Source organism: Trachurus trachurus (assembly GCF_905171665.1).
Source record: "Trachurus trachurus genome assembly, chromosome: 16".
NCBI lineage: Eukaryota > Metazoa > Chordata > Actinopteri > Carangiformes > Carangidae > Trachurus > Trachurus trachurus.
In genome coordinates this window covers 18,299,571-18,320,221 of record NC_139902.1, presented here as the reverse complement: position 1 = coordinate 18,320,221, position 20,651 = coordinate 18,299,571, and the positions used below count along the sequence as shown (strand labels likewise).

Here is a 20,651-nt window from a genome sequence, read left to right as displayed (position 1 = left end):
CTTAGGAAATAAACAATTGTAATACACTGAAAAGATGGGTTAAAGCTGTTCAAAACATGCATTTTCGTTGTGTAAAACTTTACAACTTAAAAATCAAACCACATTCTAAAGTCAAGAACACTTAAAAAATACTATGTAGCAACAGAAAAAAAAACTAAAAGCATAAAAACTCGTCTCTTGGATGTCAGAACTGATTAACTAATTGGACAGCAAGTTGAGGACTGAGGTGTTGACGTCATCCTTGGATTGTCATTTATAAAACCTGGGTGGAGGATCGGAGTATCTGGAGGGACCTACGGAGAGATAACGTGCCAGAAAGAGATGGAGTTAAGGAACACGCTCTGCTCACATTTTGACTTCAGAGCTACTTTAGATATGAACAACAAGAACACGAACACATGGTGCTTGCATACCTGAGAAACTACTTGAGAATCGGTCATTACTGCCTGACAACCTGGAAGGTGTAGAAGGGAAGCTTGAAGAGCCCATTGATAAGCTGTTCAGATTAGATCCCTGAGGAAGAGTGAAGAAAGAAAATGTTAAGAGACCATACACATGTACACAAGCTCCAAAATGAAGAAGCTGGACATTAAAAATAGTTGGAATTACATTGAACATAAACCCATGGTATGCAATATCACATTTAATGATTGATGTTGAATTTAAAAGCAGAACACTGATAAGCTGAAAACAGGTTTCTTTTCTTACATACCGATGATACGCTCCTCAGTCTGTACTCCATTAGCACATCTGTTAGTTTCTGCGTCACCTTCAGCACCAGCTGTGCGTCATTCTCATTCTCTATCCGGAAAGTATCCTAAAAAAAAAGAAAAAGAGTTCAGCTTCTGTAGGTTTGAATACAATTACAGTATAGGGAAGAGGAACCTATTGTGAAAAATGACGCATACCAGGTATGTGAGCAGTGTATTGGGAGCGTTTCTGCTGTCTGGAGCTGCTCCCATCAAGCCTGGCCTGTCCAGAGGCTTGTCCCTTGGTCTGTCCATTAAGCTGCTCCCCATTTGGCTGCCACTGAACTCATCAGGATACGGTCTACCTGGGCTCTCCCCCATCAGTCCACTCCTTCCATAGCCATCTCTTGGACCAACTGGTCCAAAGCCATCTCCACCTCTAGCTGGACGATGGCCCATATCATCTGGGAATGGTCTCCGATCCAGTCCAGGCTCAGGGAAATCTGGCCTGCCTGAGTACCCTCCAAAACCAGGATCTCCAAATTCTCCCACTGGATAGTCAGAGAGCAGACCGGCCTGAGGAGGAAACTCCCCTGGAAACCTCGAATCAGAAAACCTGGGGCCTGAAGGGGAGACATGTTCATTAGATTCAAAATACACATACTACAGTTGCTTACCGATTCTCAAGTATGAGGTGGGCCACGGACCGGTCCTTGACTATTTTGTTAGATGGTGTGATGACTCTTATCTGCAACTTAATGTGTCAAAAACGAACAACATGATAATTGATTTCCCTAAGAAACCACCCATCACAGCTCAAACCTTTGTCAAAGGTACAGCTGTGGACATAGTCAATCATTATAAGTATTTAGGCACCATCCTGGACGATAAACTGTCTTTTGAGACCAACTCAGATGCCATCTGCAGGGAAGTAAATCAGAGGTTGTTTTATTTGAGGAAACTGAGGTCTTTTAATGTTGACAAGAAGTTTCTTAAACTGTTTTACTCATCTTTTATTGAGTCTATGTTTAACTTTTGCAATGATTTGTTGGTTTGGGAACCTCAGCATATCAAATAAGAATAAGATGAAGAATGTGGTCAAACTCTGAAAAAAACAACTGGCACTAGCCTGAATGACCTTGATAATGTTTATCAAGCCAGAGCCACTCAGAGGGCAAGGACCATTCTGGCAAACCCTCTCCACCCTCTTTATGCAGAGTTTCGACTTTTCCCATCTAAGAGGAGGTGTCAGGCCAAATCAAATAGATATTTAAAATTATTTGTCCTGTCTGCCATTAGATTGCTTAATAGGCTGTAGGCGAACCTGTTGGGAACGATGTACAGTACTGTAATTTGTGATGACTATGTATTTATTTGTGTGTGCTATATGAGATCGTACTGTGTCTGACTCTGAATTTTTGCTGCAAACCAAATTGCCCTCCGGGGACATTAAAGATTTTCAAATCAAATTACTTAAATACAAAAAATTACCTCCAAAGGGTGGTCCCCTTGGTCCCATCCCTGAAGCTGGTGGAGGCATAACCTTGGGAGTAGCAGAACCTGTTAAAAGAAAGGACAATACACAGCTCAGAAAAGCAACTTAAAGGGAATATACCCTCACTTCAGTCATAGTAGAGTAACTTACGGAGTCCTTTGAAAGCAGGTACTTCAGAGGGCTCCTTCAGGATCACCTAAAAACAGTAAAACAGTGTCAAATATGCAGTCTTGATAGTAATTACTGTAAATCGCGTAAATCGCAACACATCACTCCCATTCTGTTCTCTCTACACTGGCTCCCGGTATACTTTAGGATTCATTTTAAATTACTTGTTATAACTTATCTGGCCATTCACGGACTAGCCCCCACCTACATTTCTGATTTACTGAACCCACACACCACATCTAGACCACTCCGCTCCTCAAACCAAGGCCTACTCGCCGTCCCCCGCTCGAGGCTTATAACCAAGGGTGACAGGGCTTTTCAATCTGTAGCCCCAAAGCTCTGGAATGCCCTGCCTCCCCAGCTGAGAGCAGCCTCCTCCATTTCTTTATTTAAAAAACAGCTAAAAACGCACCTGTTTACACTGGCGTTTTATTAACTGTATTTAATCTCTTGTAATTATAACTGTTTTTATTGCTTGTTGATTTGTGATTTGTGTCTGTCAATGTGTCACTGAAATTTGCCCATTGCACTCTGCTTTGTAAAGCACTTTGTGACTGTCGTCTGTGAAAGGTGCTATATAAATAAACTTCTATTCTATTCTATTCTAATTAAACTCACCTCAAAAATAATCAATACTTTACTGAACTCCTGCCACATACAATTATAAAACATGTTTCTATATGTAGGCTTCAAGTTCATAGACAGTGCAATTAAACTAATTAGGGCCTTCACACAGGGCCTCCTGGATTGTGTTTCATCTGATCACCATTACATTTTTACAATTTTACCAAGCCAAAATAAAACAAACAACAACAACAACAACAACGAAATGTGGTGCTATGAGTCTGAATGCCACAAAAAACTGCCATGACACAAAATTAGATCTCCACTGATACTTAGAGCATAATTATCCTAACCCAAGTATGGCAAAGAAGTTATAGTCAGTATAAATGTTTTTATACACAGCAGGGTCTGACACTCACCTTGATTTGTCCCCTTCCCTCTGATTTCTCCACCTCAGCAGCAGCCTCTTTAATGGTCTTCCTTACAGCAGGGTCTTTGATGGCTTTTTCCTCATCACAGGTGACCTTGTCAGGATGGACCTTTTTCTGTGTACAAGGTAGAGAGAAAAAATGCCAATTTAATTCTGCAATATCATACATTTACTGAAAACTGAGAAACCAACAATACTCACCAAGTATCTGAAGCTGTGTTTCCAGCCTTTCACATGAGCAACCATATCATGCTGCATGCGGCACACAGCACAGAGTTTGCACTGGTAGTGCGGTGGGACAGATTTGCTGGGGCTGCGGTACTCCCACACATACTGAAGACCTGCAAGCATATGATGATTGTAGATTAAGCATTTCAAAATAGAAGAGAAGGAAAAGAAGTGAGTGTGAGGAAAATAGGCCTTCTGCTCACCAATGATACAGTCTGTGACGCCCTTCAACAGTTTGCTGAGGCAGGGCACAGTCTGGATAGATGTCCCTTTTGTGAACACTGGGAAAACACAACATGAGGCAAGCCTAAATATAATGGTCTACAGCTGAGACAACAAGGTTCATCTTCAACAAACTACTTCAGTGAGCTACTCTGTTATGATTTCTGGGGTGAAACCTGTCGAGAGAACAATCTCTGCAAAGCAGATAGAAAATGTGTTGCATTTCTGATGCAACTGGCACTGTCTGATAGGCAATGAATTTTATTGTATCTATTAAAAACTGAGCCACGATAACAAACCCAAACTCCTCATGTGTGCTTTTGCAAGCTGGGGGAAGGACAGGAACAGCAGTTCTCAGGCAACTCCCCCCTATTTGGGCCCAAAATGGGCTGCAGGACACCAGCTCTCTGCTTCACTGCTTCTCATGTGCTCAGCCACAGAAGTATCGCTTCTGTGTTGCACTAGTGATGCAGTCCAGCTGTGAACGTATGGAAAAAAAAAAACCCTGCATAATTTAAAATACTTGAGTAAGCAGGTGAAGGTTTACCCAGATTAATAACTAATGAAATACAAGACTCCATCGGCCAAACCAGTTTTAGCACAGGCAAGTGAATCAAAATAAATACTGCATCCAGCAGTGTTAAAAATGCTTTGATGAGAAAATATTGTTTTAATGCAAATATCCTAAAAAAGTGCATTAAAACCTAATAAGCAACCATTGCAAATGCATGGCTGCATTGCTATAGTCCCACTATTTTACGACCATGTGTATTGCTAAGGACTAGGGGAGCTTATGGTGACGGTCTTTCATGTAGCGACATCTTTGTAGAAAGGGTGGACTTTCCTGGACTTGTTCAGTGTATTTTTTTTAAAACCATCTAAATGATTTTCTATAGAGGAAACTTGTGGAAAGATAATGGAAATGTTTTTGCAAGATTATTTCTGCAGTGGCAAACACTGATTTCCAAAGAACAAAACCATGGATGGTGCCACAACATCCCCATGTCTGAGAGAGTCAACAGGTGGTGAACATGCCACCGCCCATGAACATGAAGCAAGAGAATCAAGATCTCAAGCTTCAGCTCTCAGCACTGGCAGTAGCACCGTGTGTGCAGGACTTACCTATATCAGCAGAATACTGCGGCTGCTTTCTCTGTCAAAGAAGGGAATAAACCCACATGAAGGAGAGAGACACATAGAGGCATTAGTGACAGGATGACACTGCGCAGAGGACTGAACTCCTCGTCCATGTCCGCCACAGTATAAATGCCATACAGCGATTATTCTCTGTGACCCCTGCATCAAGCAGTGGCAGTCACAGACAAAGGTGAATAAAATATTTCTATACTTTGTAGTCTGAAGATTGCTCTAAATTCTCATGAAATGAGAATGTAGAACTTAATAAACTGTTCAATAGGGAAAAAAGCTGAATAGTTGAAACACCGACTCAATTGAAATATAGAAACATATCTACAGTGGTCATAATTCTGAAAACTGAGGTCAAGACCTCAGTAATTTTCCCAAGAAAATGACACTGAAATGTTGAATTATGATGTGCTGTGACCTTACACACAGTGTGGTGTGTTTGGGAGCCCCGCCTGTAAATTTGACAGATTAAATCAGCAAACACAAATTGTGAGATGATAATCATACATTCACCCTCTTTTGATTGGAAAAGGAGAATGCTGTAATTCTGAATCATAAACAATATGAAAATATAGAGGTAGGTCATTATGGCAACCAACACTTGAGCGTGGGGGGTCTGTCAAACAAGACCACACGCTCCCAAACATACCCTTTATTAAGCCGTGCGGAGACAGAGACAAGCAGCTAATCACGTGGGAAATTCAAGATGCTGCACGTATATAAATTGTATAAATTGATATTTAAAGTGCCCTAAATCTTACCTTGAATTTGAATTAGTGTGGAGCAAATACTGTACTACACTAACACTGTTACGCAGCCAATTTACAAATGGTCAGTGCAATGCAAAGAATTCCTTTCGATGCATACTTTATAAGTGATCTCTTCAGTAGACCTGCTCAACATTTTTTTTTCAGCATGACACAACTGAGTTAAACCTGTCAGTAGATACTGGTTCAGAGAACCAAGTCCACATCAAAGCTAATTGACAAACTCGAAGAGTGGTGATACAGGTTCACAACAACAACAAAAAGAAATGCTTGCAACCAAAGAGATGGGGGCAAGAGAGTCCAAATAAAAAACCCACAACAGCGCCAAGGCCCTGCAGTGCAGACGAGAGGCCCAGAGCCCTGAGTGGGGTCTTCAAAAAGCCAAACGTGCAAATACACCCAGCCCAGGCCTGAGAGCACAAGGGGCTGGCATCAAAGTCCAGGACTGCTCTGCACCAGGCTTCACATCAGCCACGGGACAAGAAAACACAGGTTTCCTTCCTGAGTCTGACCGGGTCAGTGTCACACACGTGAAGGGAAAGTCAGTTTGACGTGTTAATTGTGGTGTTTTTTTTTGTTTTTTTTGTTTCTATGGGTGCACCACGGTCTGATGTCCTCGGTGTGAGATTTACCCTCATATTCTTCCGCTGCATTTGCTGCGGCCCGTTTCTCGGTGCAGGCTGGTTCACCGGAGCCTCGCCCTCCATCTCCTCGGTTTCACTTCTGTGGGACAAATGAACGCAATCAGTGTAAATACTCATAATAATAATAATAATTCAGACACCAAATCAGTTTCATCAAAGTCATACTGGTAAATAGTAGGTTAGTGGTTTCTTGCTTTGCACGCGTTGCTTCTGTTCGTCTCAGGCCCAGACGAGCTTAACTTTATTCACCTTTAACAACATTAATCTGCAGCTGTGAGAAATATGAACGCGATTGCAAACGCCCCATGACATTAGCATAACCTTCAGTTAAAAAATAAGACATTATTTACCTGGGATATTTTAATAAAAGCCGTGGGCTCCTCGCAGCACAAGGTCGAGAGGATGTGGGGAAGTGAAAATACAATACACCGACCGAGACAGCGGATCCGGTGAGGGTGGAGACCACTGATTTCGCCAGTTTATATAACGAGTTGTTGGCTTTTCAAACATGTGAAAAGATAAAAAATAAAACATAAAGTTCTATTTAAATATACTCCCGTGTATAAAACTGAACAAAAAAACAATTATATTAAACGGTGAACTGTCGGATTTAAGACATTTTACAGGCACATGTGGGGACAACTATTAGGATGCGTTCGTTTTAAACGCCAGCGCTCGCCCGCAGCACATGTTTGCAACGGGAGAGGTGGAGAATATCTTCATATATCCCAGATTTACAAAGGGGACCTGAGGTGAAAATTATTGCACTTAATTCGTTTTAACAAGTTACACGTTGCTGTGTTTTTTCCCCACTTCTATGGAGCTCGATTAACTGAGTTTTTACGTCCCCGCCCCTGTTGTCTCCTTCGCATCCGACCACCGAGCTCACCGCTGCACAGACATGTACACACACCATGGATGTATTATATTAACGACACACACAGCTAGAGGACCCACCGCTTCAGCACGAGATTGTGTACAGATTATTTTCCTCTCGTGTGTATCGATAGCTGTTAGCAGGGTGGCTCCTCTTTAGCTGGTAGAGACCGGTGACAGTTTGATGCCCGGGCTTTTTGTTGTGGTGAGTACAACAGCTTTAATGCGTGAAGCTGAACGAGGTGGTTAGCTACAAGCTAATTAGCTTCACTTAATATGTGACTATTCAGACCGAGAAATTAGCAGTGGGTTGGGTTCACGCTGCTAAATGTGTGTTTACAGGCTTCAGCAGTCCAGCACTCGTGTCAAAAACATAAGCCAGTTGTCACTATGTTTGTTTGTGTTTAATTCTGAAATAAATAATCCTGTTCTGTGTTATTATCTCACCTGTGTGTCCGATGATGCAGACAGCAGTATAGTAGAGAGCAGAGATGAAGGCCAAGAAGAAGAAGAGACAGGATGACTTTCAGAAGGTGAAGTTAAAGGTGGGAAAGAAGAAGCCCAAAGCTGATAATGCCACCAACACCAACTTCCGCACAAAGGGGATCCACTTAACTGAGCAGCTGAGGAGAGACACAAGTGGCCCCACCACACACAGACAGCTTGGTATCAAGGTGAGTCATTTTATCTAATTCTCTGTGCTTCAGTTTTACCTCTCTCTATTCACTGAACATTGCTTCTTTTTCCTGCAACAACTTGTGATCACATGTTTCTTTTTTTCCTTTTAATGATGCACAGCATATAATTTCCACACAGTATCTTCCTGGGTACTGATAGTGATTCCAGTTTCATCTGTGACACTTTATTAACAATGACGAATCAAGCTAGAACTGTAAAAGCAAGGCTTTATCAAAGAGGGAAATCAAAATGACGACAGTAATAAAGAAAACAGCTCGTCTTCCCTTACAAAAAGTGGAGGTAGAAGCCATAACAGCAACATATTAAAAAAAAGCATTTAATTAGTATCAGGTTAGAGATCAGTCATTTTTTTTATGAAAGACATCAAAGGCCACAAACTAATAAGGGTATCCAATTCACCACAATGGTATTTAGATACTGTGGGACCTTGGATTATTGTGTTAAACAGTATCATTTTGCAGGACAAACAGCAGAACAGAAACATATCCTTTGAGGAAAAATGTCCAGAAAAATCCTATCTAGCAAATGAAAAAGCTAAAAAAAAAAAAAAAAAGAGCCAACATAATGTAAATGAATAATGCACCACACTCGGCATAATATTCAACTTTAAGGCTCATCTAACTATTTTAGCCTGACAGCATAGTGAAATGACAAATTGTAACACAACATAAAAATTATTCAACAAAATTGCTTTTAATCTTTATAATAATCTAAATAATCTCTGAATTTTGACACTGATTGTATGTTGCATGTTTTAGGATTAGACTGAAGTGTAATTTGGTCTCCAGGTAAGACACAATGATGATAATAATACACTAAGTATTTCATACTTATTAAGTGTTTGGTCAGTACTACACTTGATAGCCCTGAGTTTTTGAGGGCAAAAGTACATGATCACATGTTTCCTCTTCCTTGCACTTCACCAGGACCTCCTGTCTCAACTCCACCATCACAATGCCAATGTGAAAAACGATGCCTTGTTGGGTCTGAGAGAGTTGCTGTCCCTCAATCCATCACTGTTGGAGCAACATCTGTCTCGTCTACTATCGGAAGTTGCAGCTGTTTTCACAGACAAGGATGGCAACGTCCGTGTGGCAGCTACGCGTGTGCTCAGGTTAGAAAAGCAACAGTGATGATGCAGCAATACAGCAGTAACGTACACCAGAGTAAACCACTTCTGTGAATTCTCCTCTCGGCCCCTTTCTCATTTAGATGGTCTCATTTTTGATCACACAAAAAATCTGTCCAATCTGTCATTATAAAAACCTGTCACCTGCCAAAATACTTTAAACTTCCCTTGAGGTATTTCCCAACACAGTGGATGTCTCAAGGACCACATTGTGCAATGACAATAAATACAGATACACACAAGGTGGAAATACCAACCACGTGTTTTTGCAGCTGGTAATAACACTCAGCTTTTTTAAAAATATATTTTTGTTATTTTTTTATCAGTATTTTAGCAGGACATAATCACACCACTCCACATCATGATGACATATTCATTGTCCTTAAAAAAAAAAAAAACTATATACATATACAAAGAAAGACAAAACAAGAACAAACATAGACCGAAAAAAATAAACATTAAGAAAAAAAAGTACATACACTATGCCTTGTATAGACCAGATACATCTGATTTTACCAATACATAGTGAAATTCATTACATATGTCAATATAAATTTAATCAGGTTTCCCATCTACTAAGGACAGAAATGCTCCCCATACGTGTTGTATGTATCTTCCCTTCCCACCACCCTGCATGCAGCTCGTCAAATGAAGCCATTCCCTTATACTACATAACACTCAGCTATTGTTTATTATGCTCTGTAACACTCTTTCTAAAATTGCTTCCAGGTTTATTGCACAGTCTGTGCCTGCAGAACGAGTGGCCCCATTTTTCCCCCTCCTCAGTGCCCACCTATCTTGTGCCATGACCCACATTGAGGCAGCCATCCAGGAGGATGCAATGAAGGTCCTTGATGTGTTGCTGGAGCACTACCCTGCTCTGCTGGCAGCACGGCCTGCGGTGCTCCTCACTAACTTCCTAGAGTTGATCTCTCACCGACAAAACAGCGGAGGAGCCAAAAAGTCCCAGGATGCCAAGGGGCGGACATGGGCGCTGTCGGTCAGTCTTAACCGGGCTGTGACTAGTCAGCAGTGGCGGCTGTCTGTGCTTCTCAGGTACTGATCCATATGCACATCATGTATTGGAAAAAAACAAAACAAAAATTTTAATTGCAGCTGCCAACCTTGGGGTTTGTTCCACTTTGTTCCAGGCTTGGACGTTTTCTTCAGGCAGTAGTGGAGGAAAGACCGGTGGAGGAAGGTGACATGTCTGTTGCAGCTGATGGAGTGTTTGGTTCCAGTGGAGAGGGACGGTTTACACCACTGTATCTCAACTGGGAAGAGCTCACCTACAGTAAGATCGGAGTTAAGGTGTACGAGTATTCTGGAGCCAAACCAACCCCTCGGTCCACTTTTAGGCTCAGGTATGATCCTGCAAACTCCTGTAACCATCCACAAATGAAAATCTCAAACTGAATTAAAATGAACATCGGATATAACTAATTTTAACATTTCTTTTATCGTCTCATTGTGTAGACCTGAGGTGGATTCTGGGGCAACAGTGGGTGAGAATCTGGACTCAGCTGAGGCTGTTCAGAGCTTTGCAGCTACATTGGTGCCTCTGCTGCTTGAAGTTTGGGTTGAGGCCAGCGCGACCGACTGTTCTTGGAACAGCTCCGAGGGCGCTCATCTGCTCACGCCAGATGCAATGTCGGTAATGTTCCAGGTGTTGACTATTCTGCAGCTGCTGAGAAAACTGGCACCACAGCAGGAGCACCAGGATTCACTGGTGAGAAGAGAAATGTGGAACAATGAAACAGTGTTTTTTTTTTGTATAAGAAGCTGTTTGCTAGAAAATGACAGAGCGCCTTGTGTTTGTGTAGGATGCGTGGTTTCGTAAAGAATACCTTGGAGATTTCAAGCAGCACTTCATGAAAAACTTTCCCTATGGAGCTCAGGACATACCCAAACATAGAAAGAAAGTTGATGTCAAGAGGCAAGTAGTATCTTTTTTTAATATGTCAAGCAGGCATTCAACCTTTTCTGATGATTAGATAACTGACTACTGTATGACGAGCCATTCTTGCTTTGATTAGATCCCCTTACTGTTTTCTCTTCAGGAGTAAACAAACTGCAGTCGTTCCGGGTCTGACTGTGGAGCCTCTGGCGCTCAACATCACACTCTGCCAGGTTATGGTGTCTCTGAGCCAGAGGCAGGGCCTCAGCAGAGATACAAATGGAGATTGGCTTGCGCTGCTGAGGACGTTTGTCCGAGACACCCTGAGCAGTGGAGTGAAGCTGAGCTACAGGCAGCTCCACATGCTGCTGGGCACCGTGTGGAAGATGGTGCTGACACAGAGGAGCAAAAGTAAGTAGGTAGTAGTAGTAACAGAGTTAAATTATTTTTTTTCTTCCTAATTATAATATTGTTGAAATTAATGTGCCTTTTCATGCTCTGTACATACTTACTTTTGCTTTATTTATAAAAAAAACTTAACATGAATGCAAGAAAACAGTGTACTTGTAAACACAGAAGCAGGAATTAAATTAGCTTAGTTTGAGGACAAGACATGTCATTTAGTATCAACATTAGTTTTATTTATTTATTTATTTTTTAAACTTAAATTTTTATTGAAATTTTTCATCTCCACATGTAAACAACAAGGTATACATATACAGTAGATCCATGAATTACATTCTGCGTGTGGAGCAGTTGGAAAAATCAGATACAACTGAGAAAAAAGAACACAAAAACAAAAAAAGAAGTACAACAGTCGTGGCTACATGTGTCCATTGTTAACTTACACTGTATACAGATCCAAGAGAAAAAATATGAATAAGACAGATTTCAGGTATTCCCAACTGTGTCCCATCGGGTCCACTTCTCCCATTTAGTCACAAAAACATTCATTCTAAGTCTATATGTCATTCTCTCCATGTTATGGACTTCTCTAATGATTTCTAGCCATTCATTCACAGCTGGTGGCTCGGCCTTATACCATCTTCTTGTTATTGTTTTTTTTACATGTGACCAGTAATATTTTATTAAATATCTGTCTTTGACCAGGACATATTGATTCAAGTTCCCAAGGTACATAACACCACATTCTTTAGGTATTTCATAACCCAGGATGTTCTTGATTATATCGTGTACGTTTTCCCAAAATGGGTTAAGTTTCTGACATCCCCAGAAAATGTGTGTATGATTTGCTTCCCTTTCTCCACATGAACGCCAACATGAGTGCTGGGAGCCTGTTTGTTTACTTTTTAATTTGGGAGTGATGAAAAAACGGGTCAGGTTTTTCCACCCAAATTCCCGCCATATTCTCGAATTTGTGGTTGTGTGCTGTGCTTCACACATACTCTGCCACTCCTCTATAGTAATGTTGATCTTCAATTCCTTCTCCCACTTCTCCTTAATGTACAGAGTGGAGACATCTTCTGAGTCTCTTAAGTTTCGGTACAGTACTGAAACTGCTTTCAGTTTGGTTCCATTGTATGTCCTGATCATTACATCAAGTACACCATTTAGATTTTCCGCAGTTTGTATTTCCTTTATAAAATAGTCCTGTAGCTGTAGAAATCTAAAATGATCTCTCTTTTCAGCTCCTGGAAGCTCATTATGTGTCCATTCTTCATTAGTTTACACATTGCTGTGAGCCCTTTCCTACTCCAGTCCCTGAAATTGTAGTCATTTACACCTGGCTTAAATCCGTCATCATAAGAAAACCAGCTTAACAATTTTATGTCCCTTTCTAATTTGTGTTGTCTGACAAAATCAAACCAAATAGTCAGTGTGTGTAGAGTTATTGGGTCTATCCATTCTTGTAGTGACTTCATTAGTTTTAGATTGCCAATCAGGGCCTGGGTTGGTGTATCTGCCACCACCTTTTCAATATCTTTCCACTTTGCATTATAGTCCTTGTCACACCACATAATTATTGGTCTTAATTGTGCTGCACGGTAATAATCTTTTAATTTTGGGAGTCCATACCTCCTTTTTCTTTTCCCAATTGCAGCGTAGAGTATTTTATCCGTGGTCTTTTACCATTCCATATGAATCTGGAGATCATTTTATCCCAGATTTTGAACTTTTCCTGTGGAATCTTGATAGGTAGAGAGAGAAAGTAGTAAAGTAGTCTAGGGAAAATATTTATTTTAATTACTTCAATTCTTGAGTTAAGATCTAATAGCAAGGTTGTCCACCTTTCTATGTCTCTACTTATCTGGAGATGGATCTGATCGTAATTTGCTTTGTATAGGTCAGAGAGTCGTTTTGTTAGAGTTACACCAAGATATTTTATAGTTTTTGCGTGCCATTTTAATTGGTAGGTTTTCTTGATTTCTAGGGATGGGGTATAATTAAAGGTCAGAATCTGCGTCTTATTTACATTTATTTTGTATCCTGAGTGGACCCCAAACTCATTTATAAGGTGCATTAATTGAATGAAGTTTGTGTTGGGGCGGTCCAAATATATTAAAATATCATCCGCAAATAGACTTATTGTATGTTCCTGTCCTTTGATATTCATTAGTTTTATTTTTAATGATCAGTCATTGTTGATATTAAATTAATATGTGTTATTTGTGTTTATATTTGCGCAGCAGTGACAGAGGACCTGTTGGCAGCAGTTTACGTCTACTATAAGCAGAAGAACCTTACTCTACAGACACGATCTCTGCTGCTGTCTTTCTACAGCAAGCTCTATTTGCAGGAGCAAGGTCATGCACACATAGCCAGGTAACCTCAGTCATTGTCTTACATCTGCTATCCTTTAAAATATGCATCTAAATGATCTGACCATTGTCAACAACAGTGACCTCAAATTGTCTCATTTTGAATGTCAAATGAGATTTGTATGTAATAAAATCTAATGTGTAGGAGAAAACAAACAAGAAATCTTTGTACCATTATCCAAGAGCTGGAATAGTTGGGGGAAAGTAGTTTGGGAAAGATATCAGATAAAATATGTACCAGCTGAATTGGTGAATATTTGAAAGATGACGTAACTCATCATCGCCTCTTGAAACTCCCAAACCTTGTTTTCAGTTGTTAACAGTAGGCATTGTTGATACAAAATATGATGCACGATTCTGCATCTGCCCTGCTCATTCATTACACAGAATTAATTCAGAAACTAATTTGGGCCGGTCGTTTGTGGTAAATCTGACATTTCCAGAACACCCACCATGCTTTTTCCTGTTGAAAGCAATAGGCTCTCTACACAGTCGCTGGTCTGTGTAGAGAGCCTGTTGTTGTTCATTCAGTCAAGGGCAGGAAGGATTTATGATGGATATTTTTTGCACCGTCAACATGAAATGACATCTTCCTCAAGCTAATTTATCCACAACAGTGTAAGACCACATTGAGCAAAGTAATTATTTGTTAAATTATGTGATGGCTCTGCCAGGCTATAACTTCTCTGGCTCTTTGTGCTCCTGGAGTGGAGGAGAGAAATTGGACTTGTTAGCCTCAGGGTTTAACCACTGAATGATGTCCCTTTTCTTATTTTCACTTAAAAGGGTGAAAACTGTCTTCTAATCTCCCTAATTATTATTTACTTCCATGAAAATGTAACCGACATGTATTTACACACTTATTTGTGTTTGGATGCAACAACTGCAGCTCATCACATCTCAAATGAAAATTCAAAAAAAGATGTGTGCAGTATCTGCACACATCGTTTCTTAATGTAGCCATGGCAACACTTGGATCACCTGTACTTCTGCCTATTATCCCTCTTTCTCTCTCGCTCTCTCTCTCTCCTTGAAGGAGTAAGGTGCTTTGTCGGTGGTTGGCGTCTCTCCCTGTGCAGCTGACCCAGCTGGGCCATCGTAACCCTGCGCTCTCTGCGCGACTCATCCTGGCCATCCAGGCTGCTGCTTCTCGAGGAAACAAGGATCTGCTAAACAGTCTTCAGACACAAGCCTGCAGGCTCTATGGTATGCACACGTAACAACAATATCTGTTATTAAACAGTCACTTATCACTGTTAATATTAGATGTAATTATCACATCTGTATCGCAGCCTTGTTTGAAAATCTAATTGCTGCCAGCTCAAACAGGACAGAAAACTGGCACGGAACGATCTTCGCACTTTTCATATAACTTGGGCCACACCTCAGTCACCTGTCAGCTGGCAAATTACCTGATCTGCCGACCCCCCAATATTGTTATATGCGTGTTTGGCGCATGTTTGCAAATTTCTACCCACAGACGGCAGTGATGCAGCATTTTTTTTTCTGCGTGGTGATTTAGTGTTTGCTTGCTTTTTTATGACTCATCAAATGCAATTACTGCTCAGTTCCAGCTTCTAATTTAGGAACATTTAATTCAATGAAGAATCAGAACAAGCAAGTTTCCTAGTTAGGTGTTCACTCTCTACAGCTATGAATGAGCTTATTATTATATTATTGAAAAATAATAAAAGTGTAGATGATGCACGATTCTGCATCTGCATTTTTTTTTTTTCAAAGGCACGTAATCATTTTCATCGGCATGGACAGAAACAAATGTGGCATGATCTACAATGGAGAAAAAGCTTTGATACAATGTACACTGTAGTTTCCCTAGGAGGCGACATAACTCCATGTTTCACGATGCAGTTAACTTTACAAAACTGAACCACAACCAGAGGCGGAAAAGTAGTAATAAGACAGTGCTGTAAGCCTGTCCACTCCACAGCGCAGAGGATGGTGAGATAGTTAGGCTGGTGTGTGACAGAGGGGGCCAAGAGAGGAAGGGGGGGGTGGGGGGCGAGGGGGTGTCGGTGTTCTGATAGAAACTGCCGCGGAGCCAGCAATTCACCATCACAAGACTCCTTTTGTCTGAGGGCCTCTGACATCAGCATGTGCGTCAGAGACAGACAGAACACCACACACACGCACATTATCAGAGCCCTCACTGTAGTGGCCATGCCTGCCTGTCTGTCTGTCTCTCTCCCTGTCTTCTTTTTTTTTTTTTACTAGTCCAGCATAATCTGGTTTTCATGATATCAGTTTAATTTTCTTTACAGAGCTTTATGTTATATCCCCAGACACAACAACTGAGGAATGTTTCTGTGTTTGTGTGTGTGTGTGTGTGTGTGTGTGTGTGTCCTGTGTGAAGATCCACAGGAAGGAGTCGTGGTGCTGTTACCACAAGAGTCCCAGCAGCGAATGGTGCAGCTGCTCTACTTCCTACCTAAGATGTCCCAGCCTCTTCTGGCCAACCTGAGCTGCTGCTGCACAGCTGGACGAATCTCTGCTGGACTCGCCGCCTCTCTGATCCGTATCGTTCACCTTAGGTGAGCTCAGTTGGAAGCCCCCCGTAGACGGACCTAAGGCAGGCAGGGGCAACCAACTCCTGCCGGTTTCCAACCAGACTTTACTCATTTCATCAACTGATCTCAGTCTTCAGACAGTTGATTGGTCAAACTGTGTGCACTTGGTTGGTTGGAACAAAAACTTGTAGCCACACGGCCTTTTGAGGAATGGTTTGCCCGTGCCTGACCTAAGGAGAGCACATACACTCACTTTATCGACATGTGTGTGTATATAGGAAGAGATTCATGTTGAACAGTAGCTGAATGCCGCAACTTATTGAGTCACAAAACCAGACCTGTTAAGCAGTGTGTATGGAGACACAGAAAGCACATGAATAAACACCCACCATCAGATGGCAGTGTTGCACTTTCACACAGGAATCCATGACTCTTTCATCTGGTTCCCTGTCTGCTGACAGGTGCCTCTGTGGATGCCCTGTATATTTGATCGTGAACTTGGAGGTGACAATAAAAGCAGTTATTTTGTTTTTTTGTTCCTCTACCCCCCCAGACTACTTTTCCACTGTAATGCTGTGTGTACATGGTTACGTGTACCATTTGTGCGTTTGACCTTTTGCTTGTGTCAGTGGGGCAGTGTTATATGTAATTTTAGTGGAAGGAGTGCTGATTTCATAGTGGATTGGACGTGTGCGTAATGGCTGCGATACAAAGAGCTCTTCAGGAGGCTGGAATGCAGCGTCGTCATGGAGTATTGAGAGGACTGTCTGCATGTGCCTCCTGGGCTTCACAAAACACACAGTTACTCACACACATTTCCCACTGTTTCAGATCCATCCTCCCCTCAGGACAAGGAAGAATTTTTCATAACTGTGCCTCTGTGCACTTTTACACTCAATATTACGCTCTCACAAATAGCAGCATCATGAAAAATCCTCAGAAATGTGACTGGGAATATGTAAGGGCAAAAATATTCTTTGAAAAAATAAAGTGGTGTGTCCAAAAGTTGCATAAATTACAAGCTGTAAAACCATCTGAAAACTGTTGCTTCTCATCAATAACGTATACGGTCCCACTCTTTATGTTCTTCAGGTCATCTCTGAGCAGCTGGTCAGTCGGGAGCCAGGAAGCGGCTCTGCAGGACGTCGACTACATCAGCTTCCTGTTCTCCACGCTGACGGGCTTCTCCTCCGACAAGCTGGCCACCCTGCAGGAGGCCGACGACGAGAGCGCCCTGCCTTCGTCCCCTCTCTCACCCCTCAGTCTCTACCCTACCCCACTGGACCAGTTCACACACCACTGGGACATTGTTGAGGTGCGTTCTCCACACACTCTTCCCTACAATTGCGCCCTCAAAAACTCTCATACAGCTTAACTTTTTTTTAAACCAAATTGCTGTCACTGAGCGACACTCCGCACGCAGCATTAAAAATGAATCTAGAAGGGACGGAGACTAGGAGGCGAGTAAGAAAGTACATTGTTTTGAAAATTAGAAAGTGTTGATATTCTGGACACAGCCGTGGTCTTTCAGTTCCCCCTGGTCCCACTCTGTCTCTCATGTAGAGCTCAGAGGGTGGAAGCTTTATCGTGGCACTCCGGCTGAGAGGGGAACCTTTATCGCGTTGCGCAGGTTGGAGATGCGTGGTTATCGGGCATGGCGGATATGCACAAATGCTAATGAGAGCCCATGGCATGACGGGAGTGTGACATTTCTGCACAGAAATTACCGTTAACGTAACTATGCCCCGGGGCAAGTGTGTGTGAGTGTGTGAGCAAGTGGGGGGCTTATAATCACTAATTCAACTCCTCAATTAAGGCCTCAGATCCTGCCTCTCTCATCTCCCTGTCTGAGTCAATCACAGGCAAGTGGCGGGAAGGAGGGAGGGAGGGCACATGTGGTGGCGAGGGGGGTGGCGGCATTAAGGGACGGACTGTGTCAACTCTGGTTCAACTAATGAGACTGTTGGATTGTTTTTAATGACGAGGAGAATGCCAACAGGTGCACAGTCCCGACACACACCGACTCAGTTCTGCACTTCGGCATGCACACACACGATTACACACGCACCTCAATTTGATAAAAAGCTAATGAGAAATTTGATTTGGATTTGAAGTTAATGAGGAAAAGCTGAGCCTTATTTCTCACTTTTAAAAAGTTGGTGGCGTGGCGGCTTCTTAGGCCCGAAACCAATCATGTCTCCATCCCAGCTAAAAAAAAAAAAGAAAAAAAGAGGAAAATTTAAGATGTTATTAATGACTGGTGTCACTGGTGAAGACATGATGAGCCATGGAGGCCTCACTTAACCAGGCAGGAATGTAGAAATACTTTCAAGCTCTTTCATAAACAGCATGAATGTGTTTTCTTATAAATGCAGGTCCATGTGGTTTTAGACAGAAGCTTTTCCTTAATTTGCTCCTAAATTGTCTCTTCGTAATATAATTTTGGCTGTTTCTTGTCATAGTTTTTGTTTTTTTTGTGAACAGAAAGAAGATTGTCGTATAACATGACTTACATGAAAAGCTCAACAGGATCTGGGACAATGCATGTTACTGATACATGAACCATATCCCCAGCAGACACATACAACTTATGTTAGTTAAACTGTGTTGCATACAGTAGAAAGATATACAATTTAAATGAAATTTACTTTATTTTTGGCCACATTTTCATCAACTGCAAATAGAAAACCAATTATAAATGTTACTTCACCTTTTCATTTGAAAGCAATATTCATAAACACAGTGAATCTATCATATTTTTTGAAAAATCTCACATACATAAGCAGTGTCTTTTGATAAAGTTTTTAATATAATGTGCCTATTTTATTCGTAGGAGGTGTGCCACTGTCTGGAAACTCTTGGTTCCAAGTCTCAGTGCTTTGACATCGTGCAAAATGGCATCTGCAAATACCTGGTGAGAAACCTTTTTCATTAACTGGTTCTCGTTCAGTGACATCATCTATGCTGTATTCCTTTAACTGAAAAGAAACAAACAAGTGTCCTGTACATGTTGTTTCTTTGTGTGTGTCTCAGACTAAGTTAGGAGTGGTTCCTGACAGTATGGCGGCCGGGCTGCTCAGAGCCGTGTCCAGACTACTGGACCTGTCCGTCCTGCCCATCGAGCCTGTGCTGCGCTTTCTGTCTCAGTGCTGCCTCAGCCTGTTGGCCCTGCTCATCACCCTGCAGCAGGAGGCCCCCACCGAAACCAACCATAAACGGTCCGTGTCGAATGGGGATCTGAAATCTTGACCTTAATAGTAGCAGTTCCTGTTTGCCATGGCGATGAAAGGCACGTTGAGGATTCACAATAATCAGGGTTCAAACGTCTTTGTCACTCATTTACAGGGAGGCGATTTGGGGCGCTTGTGTGTTAGCACTGAGCACCGTCCCTCGCCTGCTGCGGATGGTTCTGCAGTTGTTGCGCGTCGGAGATCTGAGTGAGGAGGAGCTGCCACAGCTCGGACAGATCCTGTCGATGCTGCTGCAGCACACGCCGCTCCACAACCAGCTGCTGGCCAATGCTGCTCTGCTGCAGGAGATCATACAGCACCTCACGGTAAACTCGGCCAAAAAAAAGCAGCATTTTCAGATTTTTGTGAAATAAAGATGGAGATATTGATTTCTTTGTGTGTGTGTGTGTGTGTGTGTCTTTCAGAGGTTCTCCCGAGCTTCAAGCAGGGAGCAGTGGCTGACCGATCTGCTCTACTGTTACAGCCTCACTGTGGCTCACGGGTCCTCTGCTCACCGTGGAAACCTCGGCCTTCGAGACATGTACTGACCGTCGCAACCACCAGACGACAAGTACCTGGTGTCTCAGCTCACCCTCTCAAAACACCTTTCAGTCGTTTTGTCAGAAAACTGTCACAGCTCGGCACTGACAAATACATCAGATTAAATTTACAAATACATCAGATTAAACTTTTAGACACATTCAATGGAAGCATTTTTTTTTATTGTGAGTGACAATGAACAGTTGATATAGTTGTTTTAAGAACTTGATCAGTTTTTGCTTTCTTAAGCTGCCTCTACAGTAATTCTTTCTTACTCTGTCAGTTGAACCTCTGAGCACTGTTATTGTTGTTGCAGAACATTGACCAGTTGTTATTGGGCTACTTGGAGACTTTTGATAAAAAAATAAAATAAAAAAAATCACTGAACTTTAAGGGGAAAAAAACAGAATAAAGGCGAAACAAAATTAAATCAAAGTGCGCTGCTCTCTGTTTTATCTTTTTATTTCTTAATATAATTCAAAAGCAACAAACACTGAGGTATATTTCTAAAAATGACACAACAAGGATTATTTTTGTGCAAATGCATAAGTAACTAATAACTGCATAGTTCAGAAATGCACCTTTCTCTTGAGAGGGAAAGCACTTAAAGACCATACTGATG

General features: G+C 41.7%; 2 protein-coding genes across 2 annotated transcripts; one reads left to right on the top strand and one right to left on the bottom strand.

Annotated features, from left to right (window-relative positions):
• Nucleotides 1-3: 3 nt before the first annotated feature.
• LOC310999305 (uncharacterized protein) lies at nucleotides 4-6,789 on the bottom strand. The gene is made up of 12 exons (XM_083989649.1): nucleotides 6,704-6,789; nucleotides 6,342-6,432; nucleotides 4,919-4,949; nucleotides 3,778-3,855; nucleotides 3,548-3,687; nucleotides 3,336-3,461; nucleotides 2,335-2,380; nucleotides 2,181-2,249; nucleotides 909-1,312; nucleotides 713-817; nucleotides 414-513; nucleotides 4-293 (listed from the first exon to the last, which is right to left on the bottom strand). The coding sequence occupies exons 2-12, from the start codon at nucleotides 6,414-6,416 to the stop codon at nucleotides 250-252; spliced, it is 1,218 nt and encodes a 405-aa protein (XP_083845775.1). The 5' UTR covers nucleotides 6,417-6,432; nucleotides 6,704-6,789; the 3' UTR covers nucleotides 4-249.
• Nucleotides 6,790-7,288: 499 nt separating this feature from the next.
• tex10 (testis expressed 10) lies at nucleotides 7,289-20,461 on the top strand. The gene is made up of 16 exons (XM_083988896.1): nucleotides 7,289-7,434; nucleotides 7,697-7,903; nucleotides 8,855-9,042; nucleotides 9,787-10,113; nucleotides 10,209-10,421; nucleotides 10,534-10,786; nucleotides 10,881-10,993; nucleotides 11,118-11,365; nucleotides 13,603-13,738; nucleotides 14,771-14,940; nucleotides 16,106-16,283; nucleotides 17,352-17,574; nucleotides 19,093-19,173; nucleotides 19,293-19,477; nucleotides 19,605-19,815; nucleotides 19,915-20,461. The coding sequence occupies exons 2-16, from the start codon at nucleotides 7,721-7,723 to the stop codon at nucleotides 20,035-20,037; spliced, it is 2,832 nt and encodes a 943-aa protein (XP_083845022.1). The 5' UTR covers nucleotides 7,289-7,434; nucleotides 7,697-7,720; the 3' UTR covers nucleotides 20,038-20,461.
• The last annotated feature ends 190 nt before the right edge of the window (nucleotides 20,462-20,651 follow it).

Bases quoted from the DNA above. Each gene is read 5' to 3' on its own strand.
- tex10 (XM_083988896.1), top strand. From the start codon at position 7,721: ATGAAGGCCAAGAAGAAGAAGAGACAGGATGACTTTCAGAAGGTGAAG. The intron at 14,941-16,105 runs GTATGCACACGT...TCCTGTGTGAAG, and splicing joins ACAAGCCTGCAGGCTCTATG to ATCCACAGGAAGGAGTCGTG. The intron at 19,174-19,292 runs GTGAGAAACCTT...TGTGTGTCTCAG, and splicing joins ATGGCATCTGCAAATACCTG to ACTAAGTTAGGAGTGGTTCC.
- LOC310999305 (XM_083989649.1), bottom strand. From the start codon at position 6,416: ATGGAGGGCGAGGCTCCGGTGAACCAGCCTGCACCGAGAAACGGGCCG. The intron at 3,462-3,547 runs GTGAGTATTGTT...CCTTGTACACAG, and splicing joins AACACAGCTTCAGATACTTG to AAAAAGGTCCATCCTGACAA. The intron at 514-712 runs GTATGTAAGAAA...ACTCTTCCTCAG, and splicing joins GACTGAGGAGCGTATCATCG to GGATCTAATCTGAACAGCTT.